The sequence below is a fragment of the Amblyomma maculatum genome, chromosome 1 (genome assembly GCF_055883805.1).
Source record: "Amblyomma maculatum isolate TAMU_Amacu chromosome 1, ASM5588380v1, whole genome shotgun sequence".
NCBI lineage: Eukaryota > Metazoa > Arthropoda > Arachnida > Ixodida > Ixodidae > Amblyomma > Amblyomma maculatum.
In genome coordinates this window covers 189,279,308-189,302,623 of record NC_139344.1, presented here as the reverse complement: position 1 = coordinate 189,302,623, position 23,316 = coordinate 189,279,308, and the positions used below count along the sequence as shown (strand labels likewise).

General features: G+C 45.1%; 1 protein-coding gene across 5 annotated transcripts in view; it reads left to right on the top strand.

Annotated features, from left to right (window-relative positions):
* LOC146205198 (F-actin-uncapping protein LRRC16A-like) overlaps positions 1–23,316 on the top strand; it is a 137,177-nt gene that overhangs the window by 63,380 nt on the left and 50,481 nt on the right. For all 5 annotated transcript variants that reach the window (XM_084589901.1, XM_084589903.1, XM_084589902.1 and 2 more), the window contains 4 exons: positions 2,824–2,917; positions 7,473–7,571; positions 7,645–7,779; positions 22,844–22,960. In XM_084589901.1, coding sequence (XP_084446027.1) covers positions 2,824–2,917; positions 7,473–7,571; positions 7,645–7,779; positions 22,844–22,960 — 445 coding nt within the window. The remainder of the gene's footprint in view (positions 1–2,823; positions 2,918–7,472; positions 7,572–7,644; positions 7,780–22,843; positions 22,961–23,316) is intronic.

Sequence of the window (23,316 nt, the reverse complement as noted above, 5' to 3'; positions counted from 1 at the left end):
GGCCGCATTGTCTGCTCCATGCTGCTTTGAAATGCATGTTGTCTGCTCCGCACTGCATTCCAGCATGGGTTTATGTGTGCGTGCGGTTGCTGCTCTCCTCCTCGGACCACGTTCTGGCCACCGTCGCATTCCAACAAAGGGGGCAAAAAAAAAAAAAAGAGAGAGGTCTAGAATGAGGGAAGAAATGATGGCACGTTTTTTTTTTTTGCAAAGCTTTTGTAGTAAATGGCAATGGGGTGGTTGTCGGCCCTTCTTTTTTTTAAGTATCTCGCACCGCTGTTTGTCCCTGCGGTGCCGCAGCGGCCATTGTGGAACCGAGTCGGCCTCAAACAACAGATATGTCAATCCTTCTATCCTTATACTGGATCCTGCTTCGGGAGCTCGAAACTGCGCACTCGCTAGAGGAGATAACTGAAGTAGAGATTGCTCAGAGTAGCTGTAGAACTAAGAAGACAAAGGTTTCTATGGAGAGATGTCCCCGTTTGCATGGAAAGTCGTCATGACGACTCGCTGTTCGTCTTGTGGAGAGAAAGAAAGCTGCCGCAGGAATGGCATGCCTCGTTTTCTGGTGAATAACCCAGATCGTTAGGAACCAGTGATCGTTAAGGTAAATAGGTCATTGATTTCGGACGGCAGCGCCGCAGCAGCGAACTTCCCCTGGCCGCTGTTGGCAAAGACCAAGGGGTTGTTCTTGTGTTGTGATTTGTGCCATTGTAAGGAAAAGGCCAAAAACGTGCCGAAGACAGGCACTGTGGTGCCGGTAGCATCCTGTGTAGTTGTCACCCTGCAGAAGCAAATGGGTCATCGTAGATGGCAACATTTAGTTTCGTTGACTTTTTTGGGGGTTGACTAAAATGTCTGTCCGCAAAAGTCACAAAGGGAAAGGAAGCTCCTAACCGGCGCCAGAAGCACTCGTCGCTGTGTATATGCGTATCAATGATTCTCCACGAGAAGGCTGAACCCTTCATTCTCCGAACAACATGGACATTGGGGTTTCCACATTATTCCTTACTCTCCCACACCTTAACAACACAAGAGGTGCCACCTCAGGTCCCTCAAATACCTGTCGCTTGCTTGCCTCTCGCCTTTAAATAGCAAATCCGCGTTCATGTTATTTTTTCTCCTTAGAGTCTGCCAATAAGCGCTCTTTGAAAACAGTTTCGCGGCGATCGTTTTTCAGGACCTGAAGCGGCACGCAGTGGTCACAGTCTATCAGTTGATCGTAATTTTTTGCTTTCAGAAGCACCAATAAAAAAACGTTTCCAACCAGCCTCTCTGTCAGCCGGGAAACTGAAAATAGCAAAAATGAGAAACACCACTGGCGAAAAGCGCTGGCTTTGCGCACGTCTGTACGTGACTGTTCCCCCTTCTCATCCTCCTCTTCCTGCTGCACATGCATGCGCGGGTGCTCCTGACACGCGCTCCTTTGTGAGTGGGCTGCGCAGACTCCACAGAGAGCCGTGCGCTGCGCGCCCTTTACCGCGTGTAGGTTTTGCGGTTCCTCTCCGCTCCGCCAGAAACCGAGCGCTAGCGTCGCAGATCAAACTCCAGCTTGGGTTCCCTACCCTGCCACAGTGCTCAGTGGTTAGGGCGCTTGACTACTGAACCCAAGGACACACCGTCGAACCCCAGCTACGGCGGCGGCTTTTCGATGGAGGCGAAAAGCAAGGATCCCTTGTACTGTGCAATGCCAGTGCACATTAAAAATTTAGTTGTGGTTTACCTCTGATCAACCCTATTTGAATTGCGAAAGCAACGGCAGAAGCTTCTTTTGCCTGCTACATTATTCCCCTATCATGCCCTGTTAATGTACGGTGCTACATTATTGGGGACACTTTAGCTCATCCTTTAAGGGTATGACACGAGAGCGTAAGCTACCAGCCCACATATAAAGTCACGCTTCAACCAAGCCGTATGGACGTGCCTGTGTTTCGTAGGGGTAACGAGAATGCAAATGGTTCTGGCAGGCTGATTCTGATGTCATCCTCCCATATGAAAAGAGCGACCTGAGTTTGCAGCTCCTGCCCGTGGCATAGGGGTAACGTGAATTCAAATGTCATGGCAGGCTGATTTTTTTATGAGGAGACCATAGCTACACCGTAAAGAGGCCTCTTCACAGTGTAGCTATGGCCACCCGAGGTCTCGCTTTGGCTGTCGTAGTATTGCTTTCGCAATAAAAACCCCAGGTGGTAGAAATTTCTGGAGCCCTTCTGCGCAGCATCTCTCATAGCCTGAGTCGCTTTGGGACCAAACCCATCAGCACATTTACCTGGGCAGGTCTGTCATATATGAGAACGCTATCGATGATGCCAGTGATATGACTCAGTGTCAGAGTGATTTGAATATTAACATCAGTACAGTAACACAGTCAGCACTTGATGTGAATAAGGAAATGTTTGGCATGCATGTATGGCACAGCATTTCCTTAAATTTACAAACATTTGTGATATCCATTGCTTTTACCAACATTGCCACTGTACATTTGTTGCTTTCAGTGGTAGTTATTGTTGAGTCCATTCATTATACAGTGTGACATTAGCATTGGTAGATCTTTTTAGTACCCTTAAAATCTCACTTTTAAGAGCCTTTGTTAGAAAAGCCCATGTAACTGCAAATCATGTGCCTTTTAAAGAACGGCCTGATTTTCGTAATCATGTGGGTGCTAGCATGACTGGTATTATACTCTTGTGTGTTTTTGGGGTGTTTATGTGTGTGTAAGCAGTGTATAGTTCATGACATTTATGTTATTTTAGACCAGCATTGAATCTGCAAAAGTTGGCAAATTCATGCTGTCACATTTATCAATATCTTTTTGCTGTTTAGGAACTTCACCCTTAGGTACATGCCTTGTCCAGTTGTCGACATCACCTTGGCAATGAAAATTGCACCTGACCGCACTGAGGCATCTTGGAAAAAGGTGTGGTAAATTATGTGAATGTTAGAAACTATGAATCTTTGCCTGTGCTGTAAAACCAGAGCTTAAAGTCTCAGTCGTATTAGTGGACGGGGCTCTTGCAATTTGGAAAGGCAGCTATGAGCTAGGGATTGCCCCAGAGGTGAAGCAAGCCAGCTGAAAGTGGAATATTGTCTTTATGCATGTCCTACAGTTTGTTGCTTGTGTCTGTTCAAAGCCTCAGCTATGAAACATTATGACAAAATATTGTCTCATTTCTGTAGTGTGCATTTACTGGACATACTCCAAAAGCACTTTTTCTCCCCTGAAAGAATCGTAGGGGTCCAGCATGAGTCCCCCCCCCCCCCCCCCCCCCTCTTTATCACCTTCTCTTTTTTTTTGTAGATTTAAGCCCATTTCAAAACTGACATGTTTTCAAATTGGACTGCTGACATGCTGAAATTTATATACAGTGGGCCAGACAGCGATTTCTCATTTTATTAGTTTGGCTCAAAATTTGATTATGTGGTGTGCTTTGGCATGATCGATTCTTCTGGCATTTTAAGTAGATTGATGCCCTAAGAATGATATTGAAGTGAACCTCATGCACTGGTTTCATGTTTAGGCTTTACATGTATTTTTCAAACCCATGCATTTTTGTAGGTGCCATCAACAGAACCGAGCTGTACATTAAATTTGTAGCTAACTCAATAGTATTGTTCTGTTGTAATCAAAGGAGTGATCTCTGAAGGCAGAGCAGCGCAAGCTACACAGGGACAAGAAAGACAAGACACACACAGCGCTTACTTACAACCGAAGGTGTTTTTTTTTTTTTTTTTTTTCTTCAGACACTTCGGTAAATATGTACCAGCATCAAGAAAATAAGAGCAACAGGCTCTGATAAACAGTCATTGCCACAAGAAATCACAAGTAAAAAACTGATCATCCAGCTCCAGATAAAAACTGCAATTCTTTATCTATAAGTGTGTGTGTGTCTCATCTTCCTTTCTTGTCCCTGTGTAGCTTGCGCTGTTCTGCCTTCTTGAGATGAAACTAGCCTGCGATGTGTTACTCGAGTGATCTCTGACCAAAATGTGTTTTGATATTATGGTGGGAGAGAATAGATCTTTTTTTATATATACATAGCATTGGGCATTCTAATTGTAATGAAATGAGAATTTGCAATTTAATCCTTTGGAAGTTGCGTAATACAAGCTAAATCAACATTCTGCTGGAAATTTCGGTATTATTCATGTGTTTCACCATGTGGCCATATCATCGTAGTGAAGTATGCTTTGTATGTTAAAGCGTATTTTTTTTTTCCTTTATGAAATTTTTTGTTTGGTTATGACTTATATTCTCTTAAATGCATCTTTCACTGCATAAACTGAATAGATCTATAGGTGGCTCTTCCTTCATACTTCCAAGTTAAAGTGATTTGATTAGACTTCAACGATTATTCTGTAACAGTTTTGGGCACAGAAGCACAAGTGTACTCTGTGCTTTGCTGCAGCTTCCTAATACTGTTTGGAGACTTGGGTCACTGAGGTTTTTGGTTCCTCGCCTCTTCTGGTTGTGTAGTCATGAACGCCGTCACCCAGTATATGTCTGCACCTAGGTACAGGAGTCCACGAGCATTTTTTTACTATTACCACATAGTTCGTACAGCATTGTTAGGTGTGTTTTGCAGCTTTTTTTTTAAACTAGGTATTGATTGACCAGGCGGTTATATAGCTTTTTCATATGATTGCTTCATAATGCATTTGGTTTGGAGGCTATTAGTGTCACAGAAAACTTCCCTAAAATATTTTGCAGCGTGTCATGCAAGGAGATTGCCCAGAGATGATGTTTTACTCTGTGCAGATAAGCCGTCATGGTGCGGTGCGCAGTGATGGGAATGTTGTGCCAGTCTCTGCCATTTTGATAAAGCTGCGCATGAATGAGCTGTCGCTAACGCTAGGTGGCAGGAGTTACAACCCTCTGCGAAAAGTATGGTCACGCCTCTTTGCCAATGAAGGCTGAGAGAGTGGCTGATAAAATGCACTCGAATCTAGTTCTCTCAGTTTTGGCCATGATGGGAGGTGGACTGTGTAAGTGTCAGTTGTGTAGGCTATGAGCGCTTCTCGCTTTCCAGTGCGTCGTGAGTAAATGCAAGCAGCTGTTGCAGTAGCAGAACAGACATTTGGCTGAGTTGGTACATTTTCGTCCCATCTATGGTCAGGCTGCCCCATGATTGCCACATCTAGGCAGAACAAAGACGGCTAATTTACAGTCTCTATCTCGCTATTCCTCTGTTGCCTCCCAACCCATGGATTGGTGTGGGCAGCGCGTGGTGAAGCAGAAGCAGCAAACTTTCAGCCTACAGTGCTGTTTCGGTCAGTGGGGGGTGGTGCATTCTTAGTATTTTTGCTATGGCTTAACGTTCGTGGCCTCACTGTCCTAGGAGACTACCTTAAACCTTACGAAATGCAGCTTCACGCTACAAAATTTTGACTCTGTAGCCTACAGTCGAACATTGTTATAACAAAGTTGTATTTTGCGTGAAAACTGGTTCATTATTTCTGATATTCATTTTATAAGCACGACCACAAATTCCTGCAAACAAGTCTTCTAATAAATCCAAGCAAAAAGGGCTTTAATATGACAATGCAAAGGGCAGAAGATTTTAATTAAATCTTACAAAAACATGAACTCTTGCAATGTGTGTGTTCTGTTTCTTGTGTTTCTGTTCTTGTGTGTTCTGTTTTGGAGAGCAAAAAATAACACACACATAGGGATGTTGCCCTCATGCACAAACAGTTCTTTTTTTAAAAAAGGTGCAATAGTGGTGATGTCTGCAGCCTTTGCACTTTTTGGAGCTAGCCTTTCTTATTACGGTTCGCTGTCAGTGGTGGTACTTGCATCATCTACAGCAATCACGACAATCTTCAGCAGATCAATGATTTCTTGGTTGGTCAGCTTTGGTGCCACAGTGCCACGACGAAGTAGTCATAAGTGACGAAGTCCTCATACATAACATACAGAAGCGCCTGTTGACGTGGTGACAAGGCTCACTTCCAGCCATTTGTCATGGAGAGCTTGGTGTGAAGGTCTTTAATCTTCTGCTTTACATTCAAGATTGTTGACACAGTGCTAGATGCAAGACTGAGGTTCATGGTAACCTAGTTTTTCTGTGCCAGCCCTTGACCGTATCGAGGGTCTCAATTTGCATTTCAAGCAAAACTGCATTGCGTTTCAGAAGCAACATTCTCACAAGAGTGCAGTGCAAAAGTCGGTTGAAGTGGTTGCAGAGGCACACGGCATAACAGAGCGATGGTTCGATCACATGCTGTGATGGTACAATCACATGCCTTCCGGCCATTAATGCTAGTTTTTGTTGCTGCCCCTATATTTGTGTAGCGTGCGAGTGCACAACAAATTTAAACACACTTATTAAAACGATTGAAATATTAATTTCTAGTCATGTGAATGCAAAAAACTGCTTTGTTATAACCAATTAAGCATCAGATTTTCAATTGTTTGTTTCTTTGTGCAAATAGAACTCCCAAAGAAATAAAGCATGGATGAACCAATCTTTGCTTTTACTTTGTTTTAGCCAATGACTCTCTATGTCCATGTTTGATATAACAAGGTTTGACTGTATTATTGTTATAAAATCATTTTGTGTTCCTTTTTGTATGACTTGTGTTTATGACCGTTGTTTTTTATGGAAGGTAAAAGTGTTGTGAAGTTGTCAGATGTAGTAAATTATTCAAATGGTAATGGGCAAGTTGGGTTTTGATTTTGGTGTGCTGATTTTGTCTAGAAGCAGCGTAAATGTTTCTGACATTAGCTACTAGTACTCGTAATGCAGTGCTTTCAGCGCTACAGTTTTATAAGTAGTGCAACACACAGGCATGTGCAGCAGTGTCATGCGTTTTATAATCACTTAATATCATTTTCAGTGGATTGCTTGAAATTGACATTGTTGTCTTGCAGTGAGCAGTATAAGAGAAGGAAATTCAGAAAATTTCTTGAAGCTGTACAGAAAACAGCCATGGCTAGCTTCTCTTGTGGAACGATTGTGAAATGCCATATACATTAGAATGGAATGGAATGCAGCTATCATGTCAGTATCTCGTATAGTAAGATCTTGTTGCACATTTGCAGCCTATACGCATTAAAGGATTAGAGTGGTGTGGTAGCTCAAAGCATTTTTTTTTTTTACATACTTTGACATAGTTGTTATTTTCATTGTGTTTGCAATGAAAAGTGTGCATAGAGAATGCCCAAGAAATAAAAAATGGCCACTGGGACTCTCCCGTTGCTCAAAATGAAATAATTTCATGAAAATTTTGGCATCATACTGGACGTCCTTTTTTTTCATGCATGTCATTTGTAGTGTGTTTGTGACATTTTATTCAGTTTTAAAATATGTCACATTTTCTGAACAATAGCATTCGTTATGTTAAATCGAGTGCGCCATTATTTGATTTGATCTTTGAGAGGTGCGTAGTTGCACATCATGTCTGTCCTTGTGTACAGTTGCTGCAGTTCACTTTTGTGTTGACACAAACTGCTAATGGTTGTTGTGTTTCAGATTTCTGACCTTCTGCACCGTAACGTGTCACCAAAAAAGCATAGCAACAGCCAGGCGTTCAGATTGCAGCAAGGCTTCCTGCTGAGCTCCACCCAGCAGGTGATGGCTTCTTTCTTTTGTTCTCTGAGGGTATCATTGATTATCTAGCTTTTTTGCCCCATTTGCTCTTCAGATGGTGGACCGCTGGATGCTTCATCTTCAGGATGTCATCAGAACAGCGCAGGCCTCATCTTCGGAAGATGTCACTTGTGACGAGGAAGTGCTCAAGGCTGAAGGATACCTGAAGGATGCAAGCAGTGCCAAGCAGGTTAGCATATTAACAAATGCCTTTTGCTTTAAAGGTACACTGAAGATAATAATAAAGCTGGCTTGTATCAATAGAACATCAGCTCCTAATCACAAAAACACCCCTTATACTAAAAGCAATGCTCTTATAAAATAGAAAAAAGCGAGAACAGAAATACAAATATCGCCACAGCCCATTCTTGCAATTACAAGCGACATTGCATGCAAGGAATCCTGGGGGCTGTGTAATGTGCATTATGGTTACATGTCTGAGTTGTTCAGTAAGTTTTATTGCAAAACTACATGCACACTTTTATATCTCGCAGAGAAGACAGCAAAAAAACAGTCTAAATGTTGGAAGGCAAAAAAAATCTGTGCTTGGCGATGCCACAGGCAGCCAGTTTTGTGTTGGTATTTTTCGGTTTCGGCACTTCGCAATCACAGCTATGTACTTTTGCATGCCTCAGTTTACAAGCGCAGAGCTTCAGGGGAAGCTCAAGCTTTCCTCTTCAGGACCATGTCATCACCAACAGCTGATAGTATAGTAAAGACACTGATAGAGCAAAGATTTTTGCTGGTCCCAGTGACTTTATTATAAAGGGGTTCTACTGTACTTGCAGGCCGTGGTTGCAGGGAGAGAAGAAAAAAAAGGGAAGGCTGGAAAAAGAGAATAAGGTTTGAAATGGCACGAACACTGAATAAGAAAAAACATTACTTAGAGCTGTGCCTTACTTAGCTTCATACAAAATACAGTAAAATACCACTTGAATGAACGTCACTTAAACGAAGTATTCAGTTGTGCGAACTTCATTAAACTCTCCCGCCAAAGTTCCATTGAACGCTACACAAGCGCCTTTCATTTTAACGAAATTCAATTGTTGCTCATTTCAGTTCTACGAACATTTACTATAACGTCATCCTGTGTTTCCCACGTGATACTGAGTATTTCAACCAGAACAACGTGCACTTTTTGTTGAATATTTTGAGAAACATATTTTATTAGCGCGTGACGAAAGCTGGCAGTCATTTAGCTCTAAGCTTAACTGGCTATCTAAAGAAGCTTGTATCCAGTGGAATCACAGCTGGCTTTGCATGCTTAATTGAATCCACAGTCATAGCCTCCCATAGCCATAACTTCAGCCCTATAAAGCTTCCTAGCTCTAAGAAAGGCGTACGTATGCATGCTGGTTAACTGCAATCTGTGGAAGGAATTATCTGGTTGGAGGAAATGAATGCCTCTGCTGCCCAGCAGACCGCTGTGCCGGATAAGATTCACGAGATTTTGCACACAGTGACTTAGGCCAAGACCACTGCAGTCCTAAATCAAAAGTGCTGCAAAAGACGACTGCATTACGAGTATAATATTTGCCGCAAAACGGCTTCTTAGTGCTAATAGAAAAAGCTTCCACGCACTTATTTCAGTTCAGCGAACTTTCACTTTAACAAACATTGTCCTAAGGTCCCTTGAAGTTCGTTCAAGTGAAGTTTCACTGTATCCCTAATAGCAATCTTATGTGTAGAAATTTAAGTGTCACGTCTATGAACCTATAAGCACTTATAAGAAAAGCTGTGCTTAATTTTTATATGCACATACAGCAGATCTTCTGTTATTCAAACTTTAAGGTGGGACCCGAGACTTCTGTTTGAATTACCAGAAATTTCAGTTACCACAAGTGCACCGTCATGTGATTCAAGACTAAGTGAGATATGCTTTATGGTAACATATCCTTCATGGTGCGACACAGTAGCAGCATGCGCCCTCACAAGCAGCCTTCCTTGCAAGTGGTGCTTCACCGCATAGCGCGCTTCAAGGGCAGCTCCAGTAGTTTTTTCATCATTTTGTATTTTTGATAAAATTACATTCCTCGGCGTGTCCGGACTCCAACACAAAAAAATGTTTTCGAAATTTTATGACTATTTTTAAAAAGGAACAACAGCAAATCAAACCCGAAACTGCTTTCACGGCCAGAAACGACGTCCCTTTTGACTAAATGGTGACGTCACACTCGGTATTCAAAAAACGCTCGTACGTGCATTGGATAGTGGAAATATACTATGGAAATCATGACGCACTGCATAAAATGTCTGAGGGAGCTTAATATAAACCTTACAATTTCATAATCACGAGGGAAGTTGACAGTAACGCCGGTATAATGTTTGTGACTCAAAAAACACTCGTACGTGCATTGGATGGTGGAAATATAGTATGGAAATCATGACGCACTGCATAAAATGTCTGAGGTAGCTTAATATAAACCTTACAATTTCATAATCACGAGGGAAGTTGACAGTAATGCCGGTATAATGTTTGTGATTCAAAAAACACTCGTACGTGCATTGGATGGTGGAAATATAGTATGGAAATCATGACGCACTGCATAAAATGTCTGAGGTAGCTTAATATAAACCTTACAATTTCATAATCACGAGGGAAGTGGACAGTAACACTGGTATAATGTTTGCGATGTCAGAAACTCAATGTTGCCCGCAGAAATTGTCTCAACTGAAGCCCTGAAAACTGCATGTTTTAATATTGTGTTGTGCGCGAATGGATTGTCGCATGGCGCCCAACTTTTGTACAGTAAGTCAGGACGGAAAAGAGAACCTACAGTAAAATTTTTACCCAAATAGGCAGCAATAAAATTTTCTGAAAGGAAAAATTTTTTTTTGCACCATGCATGATCAGTAGGCTAGGCAGAATTCGAATATAAAAGATAATGCAAAAATATTTGTTTTATTCGTGTCCACATATGTGGACATGGTGCCTCAAAGCTGCCTCATGAATGAAAACATTTCAACATTTTCTGCATTTTCTAACTAATTATTAAGCAAGAATAAATGTTTTCCTCTGAGAATACTTTGCCCCTTCAAGATTGTGACACCTGCATGCAGGTCAGCATATTACGTACTGTTCCTGCACGAAATAACGAAGCATCCAGACCCTTTAAAAATTTCAGCATTAAGACGCCATGTCCAGGACACGAAACTCTGAATGTCCACTGAAGCACTTTTTCTATGTCTAGGATAATAAAATCTGGCATGCAACATCTACATTCCCTTACAATAAATAAATAACATTGTTAGGCATCGGTTTAGAAATAGGCATGCAAAAGTTAGAGCTGCTGATTCGTCCCGCCATAAAACGCTGTGATGTCCATTTTTACTCGCCGTTTACAAACACATTTCGCTGAAGCAACAACAGATGGCACCGCATACTCGACAGGGCGGGTCCAAATTTTACGGATGCCAAATTCAAAGGTGGAAATTCGCAATCCGTGCAAAGATATAGGGACATTGAGGTCGCGTCTACATATGTGGTCGCAGCGCCTGAAGGGGTTAATGGCATTTGAAGGGCGCAAATTTTCGGAGTAGTGGACGAACCATGTTATAGACGCGTGGAAAATGCCTAATTCTGGCAATGATCACCTAAAATGCCATGCAATTTTGATTGGTTGGCTGGCTGATGCGCAGCCGATAGAGGATATCGCCGCGAGCCGGTACGAATGGCACGATGCTCCTAAAAGCAAAACTGAAACTAAGTAGTCTGCCTATTGTCGGCGATGTAGCTGCATGTGTTTCATCGCACGTCATTGGTGCACTCATCAGAGCTGCATGGTCAACTCAGCAACCTGTGGATCAGGTTTGCTGAGTGCTATTTTGACAATCGCTTATCGTGCCAATCGTACCTAGTTGTGGCCTTCGACGTTAGGCCTCATTCAGTAAAGGGATGGATTTAGGTGTGGTTCCCCTGTGGTGTTGAACCACATTATTTAGCTCCTGAAGGGACTGGAAAATGGAGTTCGAATTATCTGAAGGTCCCTTTATCAGAAAAAGAAAAACAAAAAATTCAGCAAATTTAATTTATAAAGAAATGGACACTGGGCATGTTTTGAAGTGAAAATACTTGCAATTGCATTTTGCTGTGTACTTCAATTCTCCAACAAATTCTCATTTCTTGGCATTGATATCGTACCAGAACTATGTCAAAATAGTAAGGTCTTTCAAGCCTTGAATGTCATGAAACTATAGTGAAAATGAAAAGATCTTGCTGTCATCATCATCATCAGCCTGATTATACCCACTGCAGGGCGAAGGCCTCTCCCATATTTCTCCACTTAACCCGGTTCTGTGCTAGCTGCATCCACTTGACCCCTGCGAACTTCTTAATCTCATCCGCCCACCTAACTTTCTGCCGCCCCCTGCTACGCTTTCCTTCCCTTGGAATCCAGTTTGTTACCCTCAGCGACCATCGGTTATCCTCTCTTCGCACTACATGTCCCGCCCATGTCCATTTCTTCTTCTTAATTTCTACTAGAATGTCGGTAACTTGAGTTATTTCTCTGACCCACTCTGCACGCTTTCTATCTCTTAATGTTACCCCTACCATTTTTCGTTCCATAGCCCTCTGGGTTGTCCTCAACTTAAGTAGAACTCTCTTGGTTAGCCTCCACGTTTCAGCCCCATAGGTGAGTACAGGCAAGATGCAACTGTTGTATACTTTTCCCTTGAGCGATACCGGTGAGCTGCTAGTCATAATCTGCAAGTGCTTGCCAAATGCGCTCCATCCCAATCGTATTCTTCTTGTTATTTCCTTTTCATGGTCCGGATCTGCGGTTACTACCTGTCCTAAGTAGACATATTCGCCTACTACTTCCAGTATTTCACTACCTAATGTAAACTGCTGTTCCTTCCCGAGGCTGTTGAACATTACCTTAGTCTTCTGCATATTGATTTTCAAGCCTACCTTTCTACTTTTCCTGTCCAGGTCATCAATCATTATTTGCAGTTCATCCCCCGAGTTGCTTAGCAAGGCAATGTCATCAGCAAATCGCAGATTACTGAGGTGTTCTCCATCTACCCTTATCCCTAACTGCTCCCATTCCAAGTCTCTGAATACTTCCTCTAAACAAGCTGTGAATAGTACTGGGGAGATTGTGTCTCCTTGCCTAACACCCTTCTTTATGGGAATTTTGTTACTTTCTTTATGCAGAACTATGGTTGCTGTGCAGCCACTATATATATCTTCCAGCACTTTCACGTACGGCTCGTCTACCCCCTGATTTCGCAATGCCTGCATCACCGCCGAGGTTTCAACTGAGTCAAATGCTTTTTCGTAATCAATGAATGCTATGTATAAGGGCTGGCTATATTCCGAGCATTTTTCTATCACCTGATTGATGGTATGGATATGATCGATAGTAGAGTACCGTTTCCGAAACCCTGCTTGATCCTTTGCTTGATTGCAATCTAAGGTTGTCCTGATTCTATTAGCGATTACCTTAGTAAATACCTTATACGTAACAGACAGTAAGCTGATTGGTCTGTAATTTTTAAGGTCCTTAGAGTCCCCTTTCTTGTGAATGAGGATAATGTTTGCATTCTTCCATGGTTCCGGTACCATCGATGACACCAGGTACTGCGTATACAGGGTTTCCAGTTTTTCTAGCTCGATATCCCCCCCGTCCTTCAGCAAATCTGTAGTTATCTGATCCTCTCCAGCTGATTTCCCCCTTTTCATAGTTTCTAGTGCTTTCTTGACCTCGTCCTACGTCACTGGTGGAACGTCCGACTGTTTTTCCCTACCGCCAATCTCATTACGGTCCTGACTACTTTGGCTACTCTAGAGATCTGTATAGAATTCCTCGGCCACTTTGACTATCTTTTCCATATTAGTGATGACGTTGCCCGCCTTGTCCCTTATCGCTTACATCTGGTTTTTGCCTATGCCCAATTTCTTCTTTACCGCTTTAAGACTTCCCCCGTTCTTTACAGCATGCTCAATTTTCTCCATGTTATACTTCCTTATATCGGCCACCTTGCGCTTATTGATTAGCTTTGATATCTTGGCCAATTGGATCTGGTCTGTTGGATTGGAAGCTTTCATACTCTGGCGTTTTTTAATCAAATCTTTCGTCTCCTTAGACAGGTTGCCGGTATCCTCTCTAACTATCCTACCGCCTACTTCTACCGCGCACTCAGTAATGATATCTCTGAAATTATTGTTCCTTGCCTTTAGGGTAATGTCACCATCCTCAGTTAGAGCTGAAAACCTATTCTGTAGCGAGGTCCTGAACTCTTCTGCCCTCCCCCTCACCGCTAATTCGTTGATGGGTTTCTTTCTTACTAATCTGTTGCGTTCCTTCTTCAGATTTAGGCTAATTCGGGACCTCACCATCCTGTGGTCACTGCATCGCACTTTCCCGATTACCTCTACATCTTGCATAATGGCAGGGGTTGAACACATTATGAAGTCGATTTCATTTTTAGTCTCTCCGTTAGGACTTTTCCATGTCCATTTCCGGTTCTTCCGTTTGCTGAAGAAGGTATTCATGATTCGTAAGTTATTGCGCTTTGCAAACTCAACTAGTAACTCCCCCCTGCTATTCCTAGAACCAATGCCATAGTCACCTACTGCCTTGTCTCCTGCCTGTTTTTTCCCTACCTTGGCATTGAAATCGCCCATTAGTACAGTATACTGCGTCTTTACTTTTCGCATTGCCGATTCTACATCTTCATAGAAGCTTTCAACTGCCTGGTCATCATAACTACATGTAGGTACATAGGCCTGTACAACCTTCAGTTTATACCGCTTATTAAACCTAATTACGATGCCTGCAACCCTCTCATTAATACTATAGAATTCATCTATATTACCCGCTATATGCTTATTGACAAGGAAACCTACTCCTAGTTGTCGCCTCTCTGGTAAGCCTCGATAACACAGTACATGCCCATCCTTCAGTACAGTATATGCCTCACTCGGCCTCCTAACCTCACTAAGCCCTATGACATCCCATTTCATGCCCTCTAGTTCCTCTAACAGCACTGCTAAGCTAGCTTCACTAGCTAGGGTTCTAGCATTAAACGTTGCCAGGGTCAGTTTCCAATGGTGGCCTGTCCAGCGGAGCCAGGCTTTCTTAGCACCCCCTGCTGCGTCACAGGTCTGACCGCCGCCGTGGTCAGTTGTTCCGCAGCCGCTGGTGACTGAGGGCCGGTGTTTTATGGAGCTTATCATAGGAGGTTTGCGGCCAATTACTGCACCAGGGTGGCCAACTCCTGTTCTGGTGAGGGAGTGCGTTGCTGGAGGTGTTCACTGGCATCAGGTCGCACCCCAAACCTGTTTATGCAATTCCATCGACACGCGGATCTTTTTTCCTCGATGCAGAAATGCCCCCCCCCTTCCCCCCCCCCCCCCCCCCCAAAAAAAAAAGATTTTATGGTGCAGGAAAGCGCCTAATTCATTCAGGTCGTAGAAGACCTAGCGCTGCTGTCCGGCTTTAAGCAAAATGAGTGGAGTGAAGAATCTAATACCAAGTAAAAGAAAACGGAATCTTTGGTTAGCCACCGGCAGCACGAAGATCTTGTACAGGGCAGTGTTAAGAATGGTGCAAGGGTATCAGCAGCCTAACAAATCTACTTTTGTTTCGAAGCCTTATGAGGCAAAATTTAACGCTATGGCGATGCGGCCCGGCGTTCACCCCAACCCAACACTCGGATAATTTAACTTGACCGCGAGTGCGACCGAAAAATCAAGCGTGCAAGTTGAGCACTTAAGCGAATGCCGTATAAACGACAGATCAGATTTTTTTCGCCAAACCGCGCGTCCTTTTGTAAAAATGTAAAGGTCCCCTGAGTGTACCGTTAATGACACTGTTTTGCATTATAGAGAGCCCCGGTGGCACGTCACAGCCTCTCGCCTTTGGGCACTTCGCACACGTACCGTCCTTGCCAAAAGTAACCAGGCTGCATGTTTTGCTTCTCGCTTCTATTCTAAAGCGAACAAGGATACCCAGAGGATCACGTGTTAAGTGAGGACAGGAGCGCGCCGTTACTTTTCAGATACAGTAATCCCTCGTTATAACGAAATCAGCGGGACAGCGAAAAAATTCGTTATAAGCGGTATTTCGATATACGCGACCACTTGACAAAGTCTTGACCAGTCGGGCTTTAATTGCACCAAAACTGCAAGCAAGTCAAAATAAATATTTTCAGTGAATCAAAACTTTATTCATGTGCAAAAAAAGCAGTGAGCTTTGGTTGCTTGAAGTTCTTACCGAGCGCAAGCAACCCCTGCTCTAATTTGAACAAGCTCTGCACGAGGCCGTGGTCGCCGCCCATACATTCAACCTTATTTCGTAGCAGGCGTAGGTACTCCCGTGTCTGCACCATAGTTGGCACTTCACGTGGCTCTTCGTCTGCTGGCTCTTCGTCCTCGTCGGGGCCACCAACAGCGTCAATTATTTCCGCGTCCGTCGCTGGAGCGACCACGGGAGCAGCCGCGTCAGCCAACGCGAATGTGTCGAAGTCACCGTCTACCTCTTCGCCAGCAATTTTATGTACAGCCTCGTACAAATCGCTGCAAGTTTGGTCATCGTCAGGCTGGTCATCGTCAGGGTCGGTGACGGCGGCACGGGAAAAGCCGGCGTGCGCAAAGCAGTTGGCGATCTTCGAAGGTGCAAGTTCTTTCCATGAAAAGTTTAGCAAATGGATCGCACCAAGCAAATCAATGCTGTAACTCTTGCTGGCATCATACGCTGTGAGCATGCGCTGCAAAAGAGCCTTGCGGTACAGCTTCCGGGTGGTCTCAATGATGCCCTGATCCATCGGTTGCAATACCGCGGTAGTGTTGGCAGGCAAAAATTCCAAAGTGATCGCCTTGAGGTGGTCGATCTTCCCATGGCTCGGACAATTATCAATTATGAAGAGCACTTGCCGATTCTTTGCGCTGAACCGTCTATCCATTAGGCGCACGTAGTCTTCAAAAATTGCAGCAGTCATCCAAGCTCGCTTATTGCTTCTGTAGACGCATTCATTTGGAACAGTTGCATTTCGGAAGCACCGCGGTTTCTCCGCCTTTCCCAGTATCAACAAGGGAAGCTTGTCCTCGCCTGTTGCATTAGCACCAAAAAGCACAGTGACACGCTCCTTGCTCTGTTTTCCTCCGGATGAGGATGTGCCAGGGGTCGTGAACGTGCGATTCGGTAGCATTTTGTAGAAAAATGCTGCCTCATCAAGGTTGTAGATGTCTTTGTCTTCATATTTTTCAAGTAGAGCTTGGAGCCGATGTTGGCGCCATACGTCTACAGTGTCACGGCTCACGGCTGCGCTTTCGCCAACGATCGTCTTCGAAGTCACGCCGTGTCGTTTTTTGAAGCGCTCGAGCCAGCCATTGCTGCATTTGAAATCCTTATGCCCCATTTGGAGGGCGAGAGCTTCGGCTTTTGCAGTAAGTGCAGGTCCATTTACAGGGAGATTTGCGCTCTTGGCGTTCTTCAGCCACTGTAGAAGTGCACCCTCCACTTCCGGATATTTTGAATCACGATTCCTCTTTCTCTTTGACGAGAAGCTCTTTTCAAAGCCATCCAGCACAGCGTCCTTATTTTTCAACACAGTTGATAAAGTTGACGGCAGTATGCCAAATTCCTTCGCGATGTCAGTTTTCTGCCGGCGGCCTTTTTCCACTTCTTTTATCAGCAGAACTTTCTGCTCCAAAGTCAGACATTTTCGCCTGGAGACTGACGGAGCCATTTGTCACAGTAGACCACAAGAACACACGCGAGGCAAGACTAACGTAGCATTCCGAATAACACGCAACCACGTGGCCTGCAGCACGGATCCAAATGCATGCGCCGTCGGCGCGAAAGCGGCGGGCGAAGACGGCAGAAGCTTCAAAATGTGGTCATGCCTTCAGGTCATCTCGCTGTCCTCGTCGGAGCACGCTGGGGATGACGGTGGCAATGGCGGGCTTCGCGTCTGCAGACGGAAGAAAGGCGACCGGAGTTCCGAGAAGTATGAAGCACGGAAGGCCTCGCGAGGTGAGGAGGAGGCAGGAACAGCGACAGCACTCAAAACTGGCAGCAGGCAGTTCAAACGGATCGCACAGTCGACGTGCATGCGCATTTCCCAGATGCCTATCTCGGTGAGGGAAGGCGAAGCCACTTCGGGAGGTGGGGGGGAGGTGCGCGGGAGAGGGTGCCTTGATGCGCGCGGTCTCCCGCCTCCCCATGCGCGCGCGCTTGGCGCGCATCGAGGCACCCTAGCGCGGGACGCTGGGTAGCGCATGGGTAGCGCGGTAGCGCCGCTTATTCCGCTGACGCTGCCTCGCCCCCGATGTTTTCGGAAAGCTGTCCGTCAATTTAGGCGAGTCCACTTCGGGAGCTGGGGGGAGGTGCGCATGACGCTGGGTAGCGCGGTAGCGCCGCAAATGCCGCTGCTTCGCTGGCCTCGCGGCCTGCGACGCTCGAATTCGTGTGTTTTCGCAAAGCTATCCGTCGGTTTCCACCGTCAAAAGAGCAACAAAGCTAACGACGGACTTTTTTTTTTTCTTTTGTGCTAGCGCCAGAAGAGCTCTTTCCAGCGGTAAAAATTTGCTCACCGAACGCACCCCATGCCAACGCGGTCTTTTGGCCACTTCAGCATCCAAGAGACCGTGCTTTTCTGGCATCGCAAATCATGAGAAAAAAATCAATTTTGTGCAGATTCTATCACGGGGGATACCAACGATACGATTCCGACCGGAGTTGACAGGCCGCGCGACGGCTGAGGACTGCCAAAGCATTGCTGCTGGTTGCTGTCGCTCCGTTTTTGGGTTTTTAGATACCCGCTCCGTGCTGAGCGGTATGCGCTAGCGGCAACGACAGGCGTTGGCGTCGCATGACACATCGCCAGTGGCTGTTACCGCTGCGCATTGAGCAAAAGCGACGCTGCCGCTCGGCGACGCCTCCGCTCGCCACTTCGCTGTAAGCGGGTCAAGCTCTTCGTGCACTTCGAGTAATGCGGCTTAAAATGCATGCACTTGGGTCGGGACCGGAAGATATTTCGAATAAAACGATTTCGTTATAACGAGGGATTACTGTATTTACAGTTTCAGAAGTGACACGAATTCTCTACTACACGTTTGAGAATCGGAGCACGCAGCATTGTTACTTTTGGCAAAGAGGGTACATTTTACATGACTACGCGTATTTCTTTTACTTTCAGTAGGACAACAGCAATTAATGGCAGCATACGCCTAGGCCTTCTCTGCTGACTCTTCAAGCCAGCCGCGAACAGCTTGCCTGGTTCTGGGCCACCGCCGAAAATCAGCTGCAGCCATTTTTACGCTACAGGGGCGGAGCGGGGGACCGTGTTCGGCAAAATGGCTGGGCCACTAAGGGCCTGTCCTCGAGCATCGGGCTCAGAGACCTTTGCTCCGTGTCTCGACGGACGAGCGCGGAGAAGGGAACGAGGAAACGGAGAGCAGCTCAAGATTAGGCTGGCGGCCTCGAACAGGTTCCGTTTCACGCCCTCGGGCGTTAGCTTCAGCCGGAAGTCAGACCTCATGTGAAGTGAAACAATGTGCACGGGGGGTTCTCTCGCTTGTCTCTGAACAGCCCTCCTACGCTAACGGAGCTAGAAATTCAGACTCCCATATTGCATATCGTAACTGTCGTGCTCCTTGCGCAGAAACTCTGCCTCTCCGGTGGCACCTCATGTGAATCTTCACGATAATTATGAAGGGAAGGATTGATTACCAATTATTCTAACACTACGCATCCACGCGCATTAGCCCTCCCCCTTTTCCCTTCAGTCTTTCTATACAGCTGTGATTTCACAAAACGAACATTGCATTGTTAAAAAAAAAAAAAAGTGCACTGCAGTTACTCTAGCCACGTAGGCAGCAGCTCTGTATTGAAGAAGTGAAAAAAAAAAATGTTTTAGCACGTTTTTTTTTTTTTCAATACTATTATTATTGGAACAGGGCACAACTACAACACAAGAGTCACAACGTGAAATTTTCCCAGCTGAATAATGTATGCTGTACATTCGCCTCATGTTGTTTCGGTTCCAACAGGCGAACGGTGCCTGTGATGTAAGAGTGAAGTTGATCATGCACGCATGCAGAAACTCCCGATATTTCCTGATTTTTCTCCGCATTCCAGCTCTTGACAACGCTTCCGTAAGACCTGGTGCGAGTCACCGAACCCTGCGATGCATGGAGTTAAAAGCTTTTGGATGGTAGACAGGAACGATGGCGAAACGACGAGAGCCCAAATGGAAAGATGACACATGCGCACGCACTGGAACATTTCATGCGTGAACACGCATTCACAGCACATGGAGGCGCCTCCGGACTGTGAAGGCAACTGCGGTTACAGGTCTACAAGTCTGCTAAAGTGCGGATTGTCCGGCAAACTGCTCATAAAAGCGGTACTGTCTATTTTGCGAGAAAAAAAAAAAACAAAAAACGCCACATTCTTTTTTTCTTTCCCGCTACGAACAGTCAGCGACTTGATGCTGAAACAGCGGAAGGTCAGAGCTCCAACGATCCCAAGGGCATGCGACAGGCATCACCGCTCACCACCGCGTGCACAAACCGGGCCCGGGCGGTCCATGGCAAGGAAAGGACAAAAAGTGCGTTTAAACGAGCAGAAGCATAGAAAAATAAAATGCCTCGCCTGTGCCACCAGGTATAAATGGCTAAAGGAAGTAGACAATGGAAGAACGCTTCGGAGGTGTTATCGATCTTCTTTCTATTCGAGCTAGCCTCCATTAGGTTACAGCCGCCGCCAAAGATAACTGGAAAAGCGCAAAAAGTTGCACTCTTGCCAGCAAGTAATTTTCTTCCAAACAAGGCGGCTTTGGAAGACTGGCTGACAGTTCTTGGGCCAGGTCAAACGCCCGCAAGTGGGGCCATCCCTCCATTCCGCGCCCTACCGGGGGAAGACTCGAAGCCCGAGAAGAGAGTTGTTGAGGACAGCAGGAAAAAAAAAAAACGCAAACCTTATCAGCTTCAGCTGGTTCCGCTGTGCAGATGGGGGACCGGGCGCCACCCCTGACAGAGAGAGCGCCGACGCGTCCTTTGTGGTCGCATAATGGCGGACTCTTTCGGGTTCCTCCAAGGTCCAATTAGGGGACCAAAAACTCCGGTGCCTCCGCGTTTCACAAGGCGACAGGAATGACCCTGCACTTTTCCACAGCCGAAGCCCGTGCGGAAAGGTCGAACTCGTTGAGAAACGGTCTCAGCGCTGCGACAGAGGCCCGAACTGTCGCCTCTGGCAAAGAAGGGGGACGAGGGGCACCCTCCCGAAAAAGTGGGAACGCTAACAGCATACGTCAGGGACCTCGTTCGCTTCACATACGGGGCCATCTTTCCGAGAAAGTCGAAAACAATGCGAGTGCCTTGTCGGGCCTCCGCGGGGAGGGGCAGGACAAGAGTTTGCAGAGCTCCTTTTCGGCGCCACCAAACGGCCAGCTCCGACGAGGCGACCGCCCTCTGGGGACATGTTTCCGCCCGTGGCATCCTCGGCTCACAATGCATACCACTACCCCTTGGAAAGTTTCCCCCATTTACCTGGTAGCGCTTCCCGCAAAGGAACCTGGCTAGTTCCAGCAAGAGGCAATGTCCTCTGCAAAGAGCCCTTTCCAGCTTTTCACCTTGTGCGCAGTGGCCAAGCAGGACGCGACTGCGAATGCGCTGCATCTGTAGTGCTGAGTAAGCTACCAAGGTTTTGGACAACAGCGGAGCAGGAACCGGTCCTAGAAAGGTTTGGTCATCAATGACCTAACACGCTCCCAGTACTCAACATAGACGGGGCGCTTCCTGTAATTTTAACCAAAATAAACGTGACGCGCCACAGACACATCAAACCAAATACATATTGTTTGGCGTCGTGTGACACAACCCAGTAAGTTTTTTAAACTTCGACTAATTAGATATTCAGTTAAGGTAAATAACACAAAAAGTAATTTTCTTTAAAGCACAAGCGCACTGCGTGAATTCTAAGAGGGTTTAGAAAAAGCTAAATACTCTTTTTTTTTTCCTAACTTACCCCCTCCGTGATCTGTTCTTGCAGCATTTAATGAAAGCTAGCCAGATATATATATAAAAAAAAGAACACGCGACTGCGCTGTTGCGCTGCCATATTTTTACGCCCGCAACTGAGCTTTAAAGGACGTAGCGAACACCTCTCCACCATACATGCCGAAAAACAGACCTCATGGAAGGTCCATTCCCACAAGATGTGTGTGTGTGTGTGTGCGTGTGCCACGCTGCTAAGAATTCGCGCTTTTTCTGACGAAGCCCGGTCCAGCAGCCGAAACGTCATTAAAATGTTTTTATCCACAAACGTCTTAACCGAGCTCCAGCAAAAGCGCCCCCCCCCCCCCCCTCCCTACACACACGCATACATACATACATACATACATACATACATACATACATACATACATACATACATACATACATACATACATACATACATACATATATGTTTATTATAAATTCAGTGCTCTAATTTGCGAGGAATGAGGATCTAAGAATTTTACTTTACCATTAAAAATTGCATAAAACAAACTGAAGTGCTGTCTTGTGGTGAAACACTGCTGTTGTCAGGAAAAATTAACTTTTTTCTTTGGTCACTAAATGGCATGACAACGTTGTGAATTTTTTCACGTAAAGCAGTAACCATAGTCCACTAAAGCTTTTGTTGACAAAGTGCACATATCTGTGTAGTAAAGGTTTCAGCTGTGAAAACTGAAATGGACACTGCTCCATACTAAATGTGTCTGATTAGTGTCTGGCAGGTGAGGTTCGTATTAGTTTTCTGTAAATGGCTTCTTCCACCGCGTAGTCTCGATTGCGCTTGCTCATCATGGTTTCCAACATCAGACTACATAACAGCAGGTGCATGCGCTGATGAATTCTCGGTAAAAATTTTGTACAATCTTTCTAACAAAACCATTGTGAAATCGACCACTTTAGGCATTGTGCTGAAAAAAATTGGATGCTTAAAATTCAGTGTTTGGTGTCTTAAAAGCATCAGCTTGAGCTAATTAGATGATTGATTTAGGCACATTTGAATTATTGAGAATCCACTGTATTGATAAAGATTGAGAAGCCATGGTACGGTTATAGTATTAGGAAGATAGAGTTCTCTAACCTAAATGCTATTTTCGTGTAAACATGTGCACCTTGTTGGAAGAAGTATTTCTCATCTTTCTTTAAAGGTGACCTTTTTTCATCCAAGCTTGTTCATTTCCCAGGTGTGTCCTTGTCTATACCTTGCGTTTAGTCTGATGTGTTTTTGTTTTTACTACCTTTTCAGCTTTTGACCCGTCTACATGATGTCGTCCTGCAACAGGAGGAAGCAGGCAACCCAATTGAGATAAAGCTGCAAGGCTGTGTAGATGAGCTGGAGAAGACAGTCAATGCGTACCTTAAGGTGGGACTGCTCGTGCATTTTCTTCTTGGCTTTTGTTATCAGCTGCGATGGAGAGTAGCAGTTCTGCAGCATTTACACCAAATGGTGGCTTGGAAGCCATCTTGTGACCTTGTGTACCAGGCTGACTTAATGGAAAATTGTACAAAGCCTGGCACTTAAGTGTTGGAAGTAACAGATGAAATTTCTAATATAAACGAAGAGGCTGATTTCTTTTCTCGTTGTGTGCAAATTTTGAACACCAGTGAAAGGTTTGTTTGCTTCATCAGGTGCCTTTCAGCAAGTTGTAATCGCAGGCATTGAGAGGAATGTATATTTTGAATACATCTTTAATGTTAGCTGCTGAGTGCCTTCGACAT